We start from the raw sequence: 16,767 nt of genomic DNA, 5'->3' as shown, positions 1-16,767 counted from the left end.
TAGCTATTGTTGTCTTCCTAGCATCCTGACTTGAAGTTCTGTACCAGTTTTGCTGCTTTGTTTTGATTGGCTTTGTTTTCTGTTTTGTTTTGTTGGATTTTACTTCTTTAAAAAAAAAAAGACAGGAAAACAAAACACATGTGCTATCAGTGTAAGCGATGCTTATGTATGGGACATGCTGTTTTCCTGTATGAAACAGCCTTAAGTGTGATAATTGAAGTGAATATTATTTTTGTGGTGGAGTTTTATTTCTATTTTCATTATAGTTCATGTAGGAATTGGTTTTTGTAGATTTAGTAAACAAACAAATAGTTATAGAAATGCTGTTTATTCTAAACACTTACTACATGTTTGATGTTTTATTTTATGGATATTTCATTTTACTGCTAACTGTGCATTATATAATATAGTATTAACCTCCTGATGGAATAGGAAGACAAGACAGGTGACAAGTATGATCTGCCAAAAAGGAAAGGAAAGCAAATCACACAGCCTGTCAGTGTGAGACTTGGCTATGGAACATCTTTTGTCATGTGTGGCAACTGCCTTAGCTGTGATAATTCAAGTAAAGGTTATTTCTGTGGTAAATTTTTATTTGTATTTTCATTGTAGGTCACATAGAAATTTATTTCTGCTGTTATTTTTTAAGATTTTGTAGGCAAGTAAACAGTTGATATTGAAGATGTTGATGTTTATTCTAAACATTCATTGCATGTTTGATATTTTATTTTATGTATACTTTATTTTTCTGCTAGGTGCACATTGGGTTTTTTTGGTACCAAGGATCGAACTCAGAAAGCTGCTTACGCTATTGAGCTAAATCGTCGGCCCACATACTGTATGTTAAAAGGAAGTTCCTGACAAAAGAGGAAGACAAGAGAAATGACAGGTATGGCTGCTAAGGAGAAAGGAAAGCTAAGCACACATGCTGTCACTGTTAGCAAGACTTATGTGTGGAATATGCTGTTGTCATGTGTGAAGATGGTTTTAGGTGTAGTAATTGAAGCAGAAATTCTTCTTCTTTTTTTTTTTAATCGGGATTCAAACTCATGATCTTGCACTTGCCAGTCAGGTGCTGTGCTGCTGAGCTATATCCCTGGCCTCAAAAATTATTTTTGTGGCAGTTTTGTTTATATTTTCTTTATAGTTCATGTAGGAATTTATTTCTGCTATTTTGTTTTTAGATTTTATAAGCAGGTAAATAGTTGATCTTGAAAATGTTGATATTTATTCTAAACATTCATTACATATTAAAAATAATATTTGATATTTTATTTTCCTGTTAGTACATATTGCTAAATATAATAAAACTCACCAAATTAAAATTAATAATTCCTGAATAGAAATACTCCTAAAAATGTGGGAGTTATTCATTCCCCCTATAATGTGCCTCTCAAAAAACTTACCATGATGCTCCTGATCAACGTCTTTTTTTTCCTGGCTGCCTGAGGAGTTGGCATAGTGGCTATTCAGAGAAGATCGGGCACATTCGGGGTGGCATGGCTGTAGACATAGTAGCTATTCAAATTAGGAAATTTACGTCTGATTGACTACTTCAGAAGGAACAAATTGTCATGAGGTCCTGATCTCAGAAAGGCAACAGTACGTAAAACAGAAATTTGGGGGGAAAATAACCAAAATGTGCAAGACTATATTGCTTGTCATTTTTGTATTTGGGTGTCTTTTTGTCTTTTTGAGACAAGGTCTCACGATGCAGTTCAGATTGGTCTTGAACTCACTTTGTAGCCCAGCTGGCCTTGAACTCTGAACAAATGATCCTCCTGCCTTAGCCTCTCCTAAGTGCTGGGATTACAGGCATGTGCTGCCATGCCTGGCTCATTTTTGTATCTGGATTGAGAACCCATTTTGGAGGTGCAAGATAATTGGCTTTGGCATCATTTATGATTCATCAGATTGTGCAAATAAAAATGAACTCAAAATTGGACTTGGAAGACAAGGCCTGCATGAGAAGAAGAAGACTTCAAGAAAATAGCAAAAGGAATTCAAGAACAGAATGAAGAAACTCAGGGGGACTAAAAAGGCCGGTGTTGGTGTTGGCAAAAACATTCTATGGTGACTGCATGAGATTTTAGTAAGAGAATCAATAAACTGTAAAAGCTTAAAAAATAAAGGCCAAACAATGTCTGAAATATTGGCTAATTGGAAAATTCATATTGGTTAGGGTGAGGGCTGAGATGTGCTAAGTGCCAATGGCTCAAAGCCAAAGGAAAAAAGAATATTAGCTTCCTGGAGTAGAGCTGCAAAACTTGCTTGAAGTGGTAGTATGTTGGGGCAGTTGATTAAGAAACTTTGAGTTCCAGGCCTATGACTTTAGATTTGATAAAATAGACCTAGGGAGTGGCTGGTGGTGATTGAGTTAGAGATGACCTCATGGGAAGGGAATTTGAGAAAGATTATGTTAGCAGTTGAGGATTATGTAAATTGGAGAGAAAACCCAGGGCTAGGAATACAGCAAAGAAGCTGCTAGGAAGCCTAAGCAATTCTAATCCTGAGATTCTAGATAGTTGAACCTGAAAATAAGGTGGAAAATTAAAATAGTTATTTATTTAAAATGAGAAATATTCTTTTTTAAAAGATTTTCTTATTTTAAAGAGGATAAAACAGAATAAAACTAATAAAAACAAACCAGTGTAAGAGATACAGGACTTCAAAACATTATGAAATCAACAATAGTGACCATAATGCTTTTGATTCAAAATAGCTGCAGACAACTTCAGACATAGTAAAAATCAAACAGAACAGAATAGAATAGAAAGAATAAAAACAAAACAATGAATGCAATAAAGGATTTCAAAACAAGCCAATAGTAAATCCAAAATTGCTACCGTAATATATCTTGCTATCCTTGAAATAGCTTCTCCTGCGTCAGATTTGACATAATCTAACAAAACAAAAGAGAATAAAACCCAACCCAACAAAACAATGGAAATGATATAGGACCTCAAAACAAGATCATAGGGAGTCAACAATGGCCACAACCCTCAGAAGGAGATCTCCCCAGATGTCACACTGTGAACTGCTATCCTCTGAACCTGTGATCAGACCACTGGCTCTAGACCATCATTGTTTGTGAAACACCAAAGCACCACAGGCATCCAATTGCATTTCACCTTGTTAGCTATCGTCGCAGCCTGTGTTTCTCCAGATAGACCGGTCACTTAGAGCTGGAAGGGGCTAGGGTCTGGCCATTCCCAGTCTGTCGGAGGCCTGCACATGGCCTGGTTCCCAGACTGGGCTTGTTTACTGGTGTGGACATTATTCTCTTTCCCTGCAGTCCACGAATGGTGCTGACTCACCGGGAGGGGCTTGGGTTTAGCTCTTCCCAGTCCTGTGGCAGCCTGCACATAAAAGTCAGTAATATTCTTATCCAAAATATTCTTCCTTATTGTTCTCCAGAGGGCATTCAATTTAACTAGGAGGCTTCTTGCTGTAAATACAGACTTTTTTTTAATTGATATCAGGGATCGAACTCATGACTACGTGCTTGCGAGGCAGGCACTTATGCCGCTGAGCTAAATCCCCAGCCCTTGTAAATACGCCCTTGTAAAAACTTAAGAATAGAAGAACAAATTGAATGACTATACTGGCTATTATCTCATTTTCTTCAGCAAGACAGGCATAATTCATTGCTAGATTTTAAAATCTATATCATTTGAAGAAAATGTCCACCAAATAATTGGTTCTTTGTTTTTCCTGTTTTCAGGTAGATTCTAGGGAGAATTTCATTTTTCTATAAGTTGTAGAATAATAAATAAACCCAGGCTAGAGTATATCTTAGTCTTCAGTATATGCCATAGTTGCCTTGAATAGATTTTATTGTTTGTGTTACAAATATATGAGTTGGAAGATAGAGGATAAGCTAGGTTTTAAAATATAGAATCATTCCTTAGTGTCTGAAAGATTGATCCCAGAATTCCCAGTGGACACCAAAATCCAATCTGTAGATGCTCACAGCCTTTATATAAAATAGTGTAGAGGTTTGGTATGGTGGCACACTCAACATAATCCTAGCATTTGGAAGGCTGAAGCAGGAGAATCTGTGAGTTTGAGGTCAGTCTGGGCTACAAGTGAATTCAAGGCCAGCCTAAACTACATAGTGAAACTCTGTCTCAAAAAAGACAAAAAACAAACAAATAAAAATGATATAGTATTTTTATACAACTTAGGCATATCTTCCCTTATACTTTAGATCATCTTTTTTTTTTAATCAGTACCAAGGATCAAACTCACGACTGCCTGCTTGCAAGGCAGGCGCTTATGCCGCTGAGCTAAATCCTCAGCCCCCCTTTAGATCATCTTTAGATTACTTATAATAACTATTACAATGTAAAGGCTATATACATAGTTGATATATTGTATTGTTTAGGGAATTAATAATAGGGAAAAATTCTGTACATGTTCTGTGTAGATGCAAGTTTTTCCCAGATATTTTCTAGCTGCAACTGGTTGACGCATGGATGCAAATCCCATGGATACAGATAGCCAACTGAATTGAATTCAGAGTGCCTCAGATGAGAATGTCTAAAAGTCAATTGACTAGCTTGGGAGAGTAGAAGAACAAATTGAGATGTTGAGACATGGATTTTTCAGGCAAAACCAAATGCATTCCCCTGTATGTAATCCCTTGTAAAACCTTTGCGAATATATTTATCCTCATATTAAAACTATGTGTTTTTTTTTTCTTTTTACCGGTACTGGGAATTGAACTCACAACTGCTTGCTTGCAAGGCAGGCACTTATGCAGCTGAGCTAAATCCCCAGCCCCTAAAACTATGTTTTTAAACTGGGCATGGTGGCTCATGCCTGTAATCCCAGCCACTGGGGAGGCTGAGGCGGGAGGATCCTTGAGAGTTTGAGACCAGCCTGGGCTACAAAGTGAGCTCAAGGCCAGCCTGAACGGCATAGCGAGACCCTGTCTCAAAAAGACAAAAAAATAAAATTAAAAAAATATCTCCACACCATATGATCAGCTTCTTGGGGTTCAGGTATGGCCTCTTACCCATCTTAGTGAAAGCACTGGCACATTGCAGGTGCTCAGTAAGAGGGGGCAAGTGGATGAAAAGTGGATGAAGATAAGGAAGAAGACCAGTGGCAGAACTTCGATGTTGTAAGTGCTACAGAGAAGGTTCAGAGATAAGATAGCCTACCCTGGGCCCACAGTAGTCTCTGGTATGTGAAGGAGGAAGTGAGAATTCCAGAAGCCAAAGAGGAAGCAAGTGGAGAGGGAAATCAAGAAAAGAGGGTTATCTTTAATATTAAAAGCATACCCCCAAATGCTGAGAAAAACTGACTGCAAAGGTTTAGGTCTTTTTCCTTCCTGGAACCTATCCTTGCTTTGGGTGCCATCTCTGTCATTTTTTTTTTTAAAGCCAGTCAAATTTAGCAGTGGGGGGGTGGTATACCAACTTTAGTGACACTAGTGTTAATAAGTTCTGATAACCCACTGCCATCGGACCAGCCAAATGTTTCTTTTTTTTTTTTTTTTTTTTTGTCTTTTTCCTTTTCATCGGTACCCGGGATCAAACTCACGACTACCTGCTTGCAAGGCAGGCACTTATGCCACTGAGCTAAATCCCCAGCCCCCATCTCTGTCATTTGTATCATTTACTTCCACGCCCTTCCTGCTCTCGGCCAGGATGGCTGAGAGAATCCCGCTCAGGTCTCCAGCTTCCTCCGTTCCTTGGGGTAATATCCTGATTCTAGTCTCAGGTCTGCCATGACCCACACAAGTCACCTTCCTTTCTTTAGACTTCTGTCGTCCCCTTCATCCAGCAGCAAGTCCAAGAGAATGCAGTTTGGATTACCGGACAGGATTCTGACTTGCTCTCTGATCCTCTGCAACAATAAATCGCCTTGCCAAACACCAGCTGACCCGCCCTCTTTTTTAGATGCTTAGGTTGCAGTTGACCTTTCTGTGTCTTCCTACAGGATTCAGTGAATAGATGCATCACCAGGGGGCACTGTCCTCCTTACAGCCCAAAACAGAGCTCTGCCCATTTAAACTGGGCAAGCCGCATTCTCCCCTGTGCCCAAGCAGCGAGGCCGTGGACTTTGAGGGATGATTTAAAGTGTTCTGATAGCTGTGCTACCATAGTCCTGGAAATGTGATTTTAGATATATCCTCCCCTTCTTTTGCTTTCAGCTTTGAAGTTGTGGGCCTCAAGGATCACTGTGACTTCAGATAATATTATTTTTTTTTTTTTGTCTTTTTCATTTTTATCGGTACCGGGGATCGAACTCACGACCGCCTACTAGCAAGGCAGGTGCTTATGCCACTGAGCTAAATCCCCAGCCCCGACTTCAGATAATTTACTACTTCTTTTCTTCCCTCCTTAGTAAAGAAATCATATTCAGAGGAATGGGTTACTCAGACTTACGGCCTTGTTTCATCAGTGGCCCGGGGAAAGCCTTTCTTGTTGAAGTATTTCTTTGCTCCCCTTTATCTCATTGTCCCATCCATCCACCCACCATAGGCAATCACTGACTATTTTTAATATGTATTTTTGGTGTGTATGTGTTTATTTTGGGGGTGAGACTAGGGGTTGAACTCAGGGCCTTGTGCATGTTAGGCAAATACTGTAGCTCTGAGTCACATTCCAGCCCTTTCTAATTTTTAGTTTTAGACAGGGTCTCACTAGGTTGCCCAGGGTCCCCTCCAACTTGTGCTGTCCTGTGTTCTTCATCTGTGTATTCTGAGTAGCTGAATTATAGGTGTTTGCCCCTGCACCTGGATGCATGTGTTGTTGAATGATGGATAATGCTTCTCATATGCACATTCTTTTTCTTTTTCTTTCTTTTTTTTTGTCATATAGGGGATCAGATTCAGGATCTTACACCTGTTAGAGCAATCATTGTACCTCTGAGCTATATTCCCAATCCTATGTATCTATTTTAAAAATAATTTTAATAATACACAAACCAATACACCCAAAATGTTATCATTTCAACATGTAATCAGTATAAAAAGTACTAATGAGATCTATTATGTGCCCTTTTGTACTAAGTCTAAAAAATACAGTGTATATTTTGCTCTCTTATAGCATATCTTAATTTGGATTCTAAATTTTCATTAGGTGTATTTATTCTGTATTTAGGTGTCATAAAATTTACAGTCAAAAATTAGATTCAAAATTGTTTTCAGTATAGTTACAAGTTTTCCAATAACCAATTCAAATACCAGAAAATTTTTTTGTTTAATATATACATACAAATTAACAAACTTCTTCATTTATTTTAGAAGAACTGACATTCTTTTGAAGCAAAAGCACTTCAGCTTCACAACTACACTTGTCCAAAGTAAGTAAATTCACTAACTCTGTGTCAATTCAGTATGATAAACATGAAATTCAAAGAGATGTTGTATAAACCGGGCACCTCTAAATTTATTAATATCAACAAAGAAGTCTACATTTTTATTGTCATTTTCACAGTCTATTTATATAATGCTATTGGTTACAATTAAATCATGCATATTTATGATAGAAAACTACATATTGATATGAAAGAAGATATGATATAAAAGGCTCAATTTCAGCATAAATTCACGTGTCTAACTTGCAAATAAATCTTTCTTTGGAGGTTCAATTTTGGCTTGTTACAATGTAGTGGGAATGTCTGCATATATTTTTTAATTTATAGAAGTATTGCGAGTGAACTAGGTATGGTGGTACGTGCCTGTAATCTCAGCCACTTAGGGAGCTGAGGTAGGGGAATCATAAGTTTGTAGCCAGCCTAGGCAACTTAACAAGACCCTGTCTCAAAAAGCAACCAAACCAAACCAAACCAAACCAAACCAACCAACCAAACAAAAAAATGAAGAGTCCAAGGGTCCTGTGTTCAATCCAGTACCAGCACAAAAAAGAAACAAATAGAAGAGAAATATTACTGTGGTTTACATTGCAATTGTTCATTATTCATAACTGTTTCTCTTTTGTGTAAATCTGTGCCTGTGATCCTAACACTTGCACACTGTCCTGCATGCTTACTGCGTTGCCCTGGGTTGGAGAGCCAGACTGCTTCTAATTCCTGCCAGCACACATGATGCACTGAAAATCCTTATTCATGTCCCTTTGGACTTGGGTGAACTTTCTTTCAAATATACAATTATCTGGACTATCCCTTAAATCATGAAGCATTTCTGCTTCTGCCCTCTATATCTCTTTGCTTTTCTATTTTTTATTTCTTTGCCCTTCTTTTTCTCCTTCTGGGAGACAGTCTCTCTTTTGTCCTTCAGTTTCCTAATTTGTTTTCCAGCTATGGCTAGTCTTCTATTTTTATAGATGTTATATTCTCTATTTTAGTGAGTAGGTTTGTTCATCCCTAATAGATTTTTTATTAAGGTTTTTTTCCCCCTATTTTAGCTGTTACACTTTTTTTTTTTAATTTTTTTTTTGTCTTTTTCTTTTTTATCCGTACTGGGGATCAAACTCACGACTTGCTGCTTGCAAGGCAGGTGCTTATGCCGCTGAGCTAAATCCCCAGCCCCCCTGTTACACTTTTTGTGGCTGCTCCTTCCTTATCTTCTTTCTCCTCCCCCTTCTCCTCCCCCCTCCTCCCCCTCTCCTCTCCCTCACTTCCCCCTTGCCCTCCCCACCTCTTTCTCTCTCATAGAGGATAAAATCCAGGGCCTCACGTATACTAAACCAAGTGTTCCACCATTGAGCCTCTGTGCTTTTTATTTTTGTTTTGAGACAGGCTCTTACCAAGTTGCCCAGGCTAGCTTCCAACTTGTGATCCTCTTGCTTTAGCCTCCCAAGTAGCTGAGAATACTGCTGTGTGTCTGTTTGGTTATGTTTTCTTACTCTGGTGTTATATTGTTAATATTTTCCTTTGTTTTAGCATATTTCCTAGGCTGCTTTTAAATCTTGGTCCATCTATTGTAGCTACTTTAGGTGTAACGTATAGTCAAGTAAGTTATATCTTTTGCATTGGTTGTGCTCCTCATCTATATTTGCCCTGGGACATATAGTTTGATCTCTCCAGCAGTGATTATCAGTACTGTTGAACTCAGAGGGTGCACATGAGTGTTAGTGAATCCTAAAACTGGGAACCCTAGGCACTGAAATTCCCACATTTTCCCAGAGAGGACTAGCCTTAGGGGAAGGCATTTCTGGGATTATAACTTACTTATCCTGGGGGTGTAGAGGGGCTCAGAGGGTAAACATGTATCCAAATTTAGCTTGCTTCCCACTTTTTATCAGCTTCTCACAAGCATAGTGCATTGTCAGTGCCCTGATACAATTTTGCTACTAATCCTGAAACACAGGTTTGAGTCATGGTAGGTAAAGCGGTAGCTCTGTTTGTTCCAAAACAATAGTAGAGAAAAACAGGGATCAGAACTCTAAGAATCATTTTTCTTTTTTTTTTTTTTAAATCATAGCAACTGTGCCTAACAACTGTCCCAAATCAAAGCCGTCACACACACACACACACACACACACACACATACACACCAGTGCAAAGGGTTCTGCCCTTTTCCCAGGAGTTTCTCACAATTCTCCCAATTTCTTGGTAGTTTTTCTCTATAAAGTTTTTGCTTTTGTCCTTGGGAGAGGGAGTGGCAGTTACATTTCAGTCAGGATCCAAGCTTGAGGACTCTGTGCACTTGTTCTGTGCAAGCGCCTGTTCTAAGCATGATACTTTAATCTTCACAGTTGCCTATGAAATTATATTTGTAGCCTCATCTTACAGATGAGAAAACTGAGGTACAAATAAATGAACTAGCTTGCCCATGGGACTGAGTCAGGACTTAAACTGGGGAGTCAGGCGCCAGCGTGGGCCCTCTTAGCCTTGCTGGTCTTCCATGGGGATGGATTAACGCAGTGCCGGCCAAGGCTTTGCCTTGTGATGTCCAGGTTTATGAGACTCGGACAAGAAGAGAGGGGGAAGGGTGACAGGACAAAACGGCCCTGGCCTGCTGTCAGCAGCATCCGAGACCAGGCAGAGATCCTCATGGATTTCACTCAGGGCCAGACAGGTCGTGTGTGGTTAATGATGAAGGGAGGATGAGGAATGAGTGCTTGTGGGCCCAGCCCAAATGGGGACTGACGTAATTTCTCTTCTGTGAGTTTGTCTCTGAATTTGACATCTGATATTAACCGGTCGGTGGGAATTCTCTCCAACATTTTCAATCCACTGTATTTGAAGTCCTTCCAGGGGGACCATTTTGGTGACCAGAGTGACTCTGGATCAGAAGCCACTAGATGCTTCCCAGAGGCCGCTGTCAGGCTGCCAGGACTCACTGTTGCACGCATCTCCTCACACTCCTGCATCTGCTACTTTCCTTTTCTCTGATTGGCCAACTTGCACTTGAGGCTAAGTCCCTGTTTTAGGCCCTGGAAAAGGTAATTTAGAAGGATGAGATTTGAAGGTCAGAGTGAGTGAGGAGGAAACAGAATGAGGGCCATAAGAAGTGGACCCTCTAGTTCCAGGTAGAGTACTGGGCTTAAATGAATTGTGAGCATCTTGAGTTTCAGTAAAAACAAGGCCAGTGTCTTATATCAGGCCTCAATGCCATAAAACCTGAAACCTTTCCCTGAAACCATGGTTTTTCTCTAATTTCTCCTAAAATACAATACAGGCACTTTTTCTCCTGGGGTTGCTGAAAGAGAATTGGAAACTGATTTGGAGAGTGTCTCCTCCCCTGCTTAGGTGCCTGTGGCCTGAGCTTTCAGACAGACTCTTCTCTGAGTGTTTGCTGACAGGCGGCTGCCTAACCCTAGGAACTGTCACATGCTTTCTGAGCCACAAATATTTCACACTCTGGGGTCTCAGCTGCTGCCCTGCCCCTCTTCCATTCCCTTCCACTTTTTTTTTTTTTTTTCCGTGCACCAGGGATGAAACGCATAACTTTGCATTTGCCAGTCAGGTGCTTATGCAGCTGAGCTAAATCACCCCTTCCCTTTCCTCCTTCCTGAGCCCACACCTAACAATTCTTTTAGTCAGTGTCACCTTTCTTACTTTGTGCCTCTCTTATGAAGAGAGTGCCTTCAGGAAAATCTGAGATGCCTGAATGTATCTCTGGCTTGTATGCCTGGGGAAACAAAAGGAAGTGAGCATCTGGTATATTTTTACACTGGGGGGGGGGCGGGGTGTTTGAGGTGCTTTGTTTATATTATTGCTTATAAACCTCACAATTTGAGAAGGAGCTGTTTATCACTAACGGTCAAGTATTCAGTCTAAGATTAAGAAGTAGCTCCAGAGATATCATCTGCCTCCCACGTCCACATTCTACATTTTTAGGTAGTCATAGAGCCCATTTGGCTTTCTAATTTCATAGCTTGATTTCATATAGACTGGATGCTCACATGTGCTTCTCCTTCACATTTTTTTTTTTAAGAGGACAGACAAGGACAATCTCCTAGGGCTGGGAATGTAGCTCACTGATAAGAGTTTGCTGCCCTGGGTATTAGGCCCAATACTGCTAACAAGAACAACAAGAACATTTTTTGAAAGCTCCTGATTATCTTTCATTGTGGAGATAATCAAGCTGAGGCACAGAGGGATGAAGCCAGCATTGGTGTCTAGGTCATGCAGGTTCCAGCCTGTAACTCTGCACAGAAATCCTGGTAGGGTGTCTTTGCATAAATACTGCAGGGTACTTGGCTTGGGAAGTGGGGAGGCAAAGATGGAGGGGGGTCTGGGCTTCCTCTTTTTCTTCGTCCCTCTCATCCCTAACCTGTGCTTCTGACCTCTGTGACAAGGAAGCAGTCTAGAGAGACTCACACAGGTAGGAGGGAATGGTCAACAAGGAGTCGGGTTGGGTGTTTAAGAAGAAAGAGAAAGGGAGGGGACCGGGCCCAAGCTCTGCTCTAGAAGCCCTTTGAGCAACTCCTGGAGCTTTTTCCAGACTCTGTTTCTCAAAGGAAGCGCAGTGAGTTTGTGTACAGGCCGCGGAGGGCCACGTTGATATAGGACAGCAGTGCAGAGCAGAACTGGTAGCCACAAGGCCCGGGCCTTAGGTCCCTGCCTGCCTGTGACACTGGGTGGGCCTGAAGCTCTCTAAGGGCCCTTTGGCTCTGGCAGTAAAACCTAAAAGAGCAAACCTGAGGTTTGGAGCTGGGGACGGGTAAGTGTGGTCTTCAGGGCACCTAGGATGGCAGGCTTTGCAGCTAATAAGTCCCAGGGGTTCTTTGTGTAGCAATGGGTGTTTCTTTTCTTTTCTTTTTTTTTTTTTTTTTTCTTTTTCATTTTTATCGGTACCGGGGATCGAACTCATGACCGCCTGCTTGCAAGGCAGGTGCTTATGCCGCTGAGCTAAACCCCTAGCCCTCAATGGGTGTTTCATAGGTGAGAAAACTGGGCCAAAGGCAAAGTGACTTCTGTGCTTCTTTCGGCTTTATTCCTCTTTTTCTTCTGAACCCTCAGCATCTAAAGATTAGCTCAAGGCAGTTCTGTGATGGATAAGCGTTTTCATTGTTTTTCTGAATATTTTATTGCCTTTCAAAATGTTTTTTCTTGTCTTTTCTTTTTTTAAAAATAAAAACAGCACATGCGGTGTTGTAAAAGTTTCCATGGGAAGTGGAAACTGCAAACTGGTTCTCCTGCCCTGTCCTCTCGGTCCCCAGGGGCTTCTCCTGTTAACAGTTGGTTGATGGTGTATCCACATTTAAGTTTTCGTTTCTTTTCTTCCTCTGCTTCCATTTCCTCTCTCCCTCCTTCTCCTCCTCTTCTTCTTTTGCTTGTTTTTTGAGACAGTGTCTCCATGTTTTAGTTCAGGCTGGCCTTAAAACTCACTGTATAGCCCAGGCTGGCCTCGAATTTGTGGTGATCTCCTGCGCTGGGATTACAGGTGTTCACCAGCACACCTGGCCCTCTTTTCTTATTTCTATGGGACAGGCGATCCATCCCAGACCTTCACACTGAGCTACATACCTGGCTGCTTATAGTTTTAACTTTTGGGAGAGGATCTCACTAACTTGCTGACTGGCTCAGGCTGGGCTCAAACTTGCTCTCTTTCTGCCTCAGTCTCCTAGATCATGTTCATGTACCATCATGTCCTGTTCTACCCTGATATTCCTGATGAACACACAGGCATTTATTCTTTTTCCTCTCTCCATAGATGGGACTAAATATAAATTATTCAGGTACACGCTTTAGAATCAAACACACCTGGATTCTAATCCAGGTTCTGAGCTAATTATTTGAATGATCTTGGCCAAGTTATACAGTTACTTTTTTAGACTCAATCTTCTCATGTGAAAAGTGAGATTAATAATAGTATCCACCTGCGTGGTTATTTTTCTCTCATTGCTGGAACAAAACACCCAATGCCCAAACTTAAGGAAGGAAAAGTTTATTTAGTCCATAGTCTGTGGAGGTTTCAGGCCATAATCAGCTGGTTCCAGGGCAAAGTGGCATGGTACAGGGACAACAGTTCCAGGGGCAGAAGACAGCCAAAGCAGCAAGAGCAAAAAGAGGGGGAGCAAGCCTCTTCCCCCCTTCCCTCCCCCAGGGCAGGTGTATCACTCACACCATCTCCCCACCGTCCTGTTGCACAGTATGAGAATGTTTACAAAGTGAGGACCCTGGCCCACCACTGAGTCCTTCAGTTAAACTTCGAAACTTTTCAAGCTGACACAATTGTATCAGCCATACACCATCTTGTAAAACTGTGGTGAAGATTTAATAAGAGTTTATATGAATAGTGCTTTATAGTTGCTAGCACATAGAATGCACTACACACACACACACACACACACACACACACGCACACACACACACGCATACACGCAGAATGCGTGTGTCCAGGGAGCATAGAATGACCTAGAACTAAAGCAAAAACTAGAGTCCAAGTTTTCTGACCTCCAATCTCCTTATTTTCTGTCATAATATTTCTTTTCACCCAGATCCAGTTGGGACATGTTAAGTAATCTGTACTTGTTGATTGGCTGATTGAGAGTAGGGAGGGGTAGGGATTTGAGGTCTGTGGAGTTCCTGGGATGCCTTCTAAAAAAATGGATTTTACCCTCCTGATTGGGAGGGCGTGGGACTGCAGGGTTGACTGGACCAGCTGTTGGCTGGGCTCCATGCTGGGTGAGCTGAGCCTCAGGGCATAGCTGAGGGCCCAGAGTGGCTCTCAGCTTAAAGGATCTTGCTTTAAAGGAATGTGCAGGGGTTGTTTCTGCTCAGGAGGGGCTAAAAAAAGCCTCAGCTTCCCCTGGGCTTTGTGTGAAGGTTATCAACTGCCCATGTCAGCTCATCTCTCTAGCTGCTGTGGCATTTTTGAGAGTGTTTTCCTGACCCTCTCGTGGGTGTCCACCAATTGGCAGCCTGCCCCAGAGGTGGAGGCTGAGGGGAGTGCGGTGCACACGTGGGAGGGGGCTGGTAGCTCCAGACTTAGTGACAATATACAGTTGTCAGCTGTACCCTGCTTGTGTTTCTTCCTTTTATAGGCAGCAGCAGTAGCTCTTGCTCTCACCCAGCCCCTCTGTGGGGGCTCCTGCCCAGGATAAAAGAGGAAGGAGGTGGCCCAGTCTCCTATCTTGCCTATCAGGAGCTGGTTGCTTTGGCATCTCTTGGTTGTTCCTTAAGTGCTTCTTCTCTGAAGATTCCAGTAAGACAATATGCCTCCCAAGAAGCCTGAACCTAAGAAGGAGGTGGCCAAGCCAGCCCCAGCTGCTACCTCAGCCCCTGCCCCAGCTTCAGCTCCTGAACCTCCCAAGGAACAAGTCTTTGACCCGAAGAGTGTAAAGGTAAGTGAAATTCCACCCGTAGGATAGGGGTGGGGATGACTTTCAGGATCCTGCTTACCCTGGAGCTTAGGGATCCCTCAAGGGTAAGGCCTGTGGTGTCTATGCCCCAAGTCACAGCCCCATGGGCCAGTGGAACCCATGTTGGACAGAGGCTAATGAAAGGCATCTTGAGGTATAGGCCCCTTCCCCTAAGAACAGGGTGTTGTTCTATTTAAGGAGGCCCAGCCTAGTCACCTCAGATTTGTCCAGAGTTGGGCTTGGTGGGAAGTATAACAGACCGAGTATTTAGCTTTTTTTGGTACCAGGGATTAAACTTATGACCTCACACTTGCCAGGCAGGCACTTGTGCCACTGAGCTAAACCCCCAGCGCTAGTATTTAGCCTTTTAAAAGGCAATATAGAGGCCACCATAGTCAAATAAAGGAGACTGATCTTTTCCTAGGAGGTGGTGTGATATCTTTATGGAGGACAGATACCCAGTGATAGCTGCCAGTGGAATGTGGGATGAAGAATGTGGACAGTCTGGGGTGGGCTGCTCCTTCTGTGCTGGAACTTGGGAAGGGCTTTACTCACAAAGAGTCTTCTGCGAGGTGGCTGTGGATAAGGTAAAGGAGCCTAGGTCCCTCTCTCCCTCTTCCCTAGCCAGACGAGCCTCTCCTTTGGTGGTTTGCAGCAGACTAGCCCTCAGCTCCCCTTAGCTTATATCCTACCTGCCCCACCCTGTTCCCTCATACCGAATCCAAAAATCATTCTTTCATTCAACAGGTATTTTTTGAGTGCCTGCTATGCGCCAAGCATTTCAGTGAACAATGAGAAAAATATCTGCCCTATAGGAACCCAGGCTTCAAGGAGATGTGATATACCGAGAGACCTGCTGGCTATTTTAGGCCTCCCAGTTTCAGCCCAGCTGCTGCAGGAATGAAGAGGGAGGAGGTGGGCTGCGGGGGAGGGGTCCGAAGGCTCCAGAAAGGGACAGTTTTATGCCTTGGCAACCAGAATGGGAGACGTCAACTGGCAACTGGGGGGAAAAGTTATTAATACCAGGCGGGAGTGGTGGGGCCCTAGGGATGTCAGCCTTTGAGCAGTGCTGGGCGTGGTGGGGAATTAGGTAAAAATGAGAGTGCAGGACCGTTTTCCATGACAGATAGAGGGAACCTAAATCCCTGGGCTCTCACCGTGTGAGCCTTTCAGGATTCCCAGCAATCAGAGCAGGGATATCCTACCATTACTGTGTCAGAGACCTTGAGATTGAGCCAAAATAGCCCTCACAAGGGGCAAGAATTAAACAGAACAGACTCAGTCAAGAAGTGGAGGCAGTTGCTCCATTCCATTGGCTCTCTCTGGGGAAACTGAGGTGAATATTAAGACCTTGAAAGTAACTGAGATTTTTTTGTGTTGTATGTTGTTCCCTCTGTGAGCTAAGCCTGACAAGAGAGACTGACCATCTGTCCCTCAGGACCCCTCCTTCGCTTTGTTTATGATTTATTCTGATAAAGCACTCTGCCTGATCGCTGGCATCTAGATAACAGCTGCCTGATGGCATTAAATGGGTGTTCTCTCATCACTTCCCTCCATCTGCCTGGTATTCCAGTTTCCCATCCCTGATTGCTGTTTACTCTGCCTGCATCTTCAAATCTTGAGGTCACTGAAGTTGCTTTAAAGTAGGAAAAAAAATCAGCATCTTTCATGAGAGCCATTTTCCCTATTATTATATTCCTCAGTTCCTATGCTTATAAAATTCCTTGCTCAAAGGGAGATCAAAAGTAAAGCTCGCCAGACGTGTGCAGCTACAACAGTATAGTCAAATTTTATGCTTTTACATTAGTTTACTTACTCCTGGAGTATAATGCATTGCAAAGCAAGGCAAACAGTACCTTTCCCCTCGGGTTAATGCAGAGCATCTTTTACTCTACTTAGGGATTTTTTTTCCCTTCCTCACCACTACCCCAACACCCACATTTGGCAAACTCCACTCCTGACCATAGCTGGTTTCATTCCCAACTCCTCCTGGAGCTCACGCTCCAGGAGTCCTTACTATGGAAGTGAATTCTGG

At 42.3% G+C, this 16,767-nt stretch overlaps 1 protein-coding gene across 2 annotated transcripts in view; it reads left to right on the top strand.

The window, feature by feature from the left end:
* The window catches only part of Myl4 (myosin light chain 4), a 34,948-nt gene that overhangs the window by 8,125 nt on the left and 10,056 nt on the right, over positions 1-16,767 (top strand). Inside the window, exons 2-4 of one of the 2 annotated variants that reach the window (XM_013148356.2) lie at positions 756-889; positions 7,259-7,317; positions 14,415-14,714. In XM_013148356.2, the coding sequence (XP_013003810.1) occupies positions 14,586-14,714 (129 nt within the window). In that variant the 5' untranslated portion in view covers positions 756-889; positions 7,259-7,317; positions 14,415-14,585. Of the gene's footprint in view, positions 1-755; positions 890-7,258; positions 7,318-14,351; positions 14,715-16,767 lie in introns of those variants that run through there. The other variant, XM_003465919.5, reaches the window with a different exon arrangement.

The sequence above is a fragment of the Cavia porcellus genome, unplaced genomic scaffold (assembly GCF_034190915.1).
Source record: "Cavia porcellus strain 051 isolate PalLab524CR breed Dunkin Hartley unplaced genomic scaffold, mCavPor4.1 scaffold_32, whole genome shotgun sequence".
Classification (NCBI taxonomy): domain Eukaryota; kingdom Metazoa; phylum Chordata; class Mammalia; order Rodentia; family Caviidae; genus Cavia; species Cavia porcellus.
The sequence above is the reverse complement of the archived record's forward strand: the minus strand, read 5'-3'. Positions and strand labels throughout refer to the sequence as shown.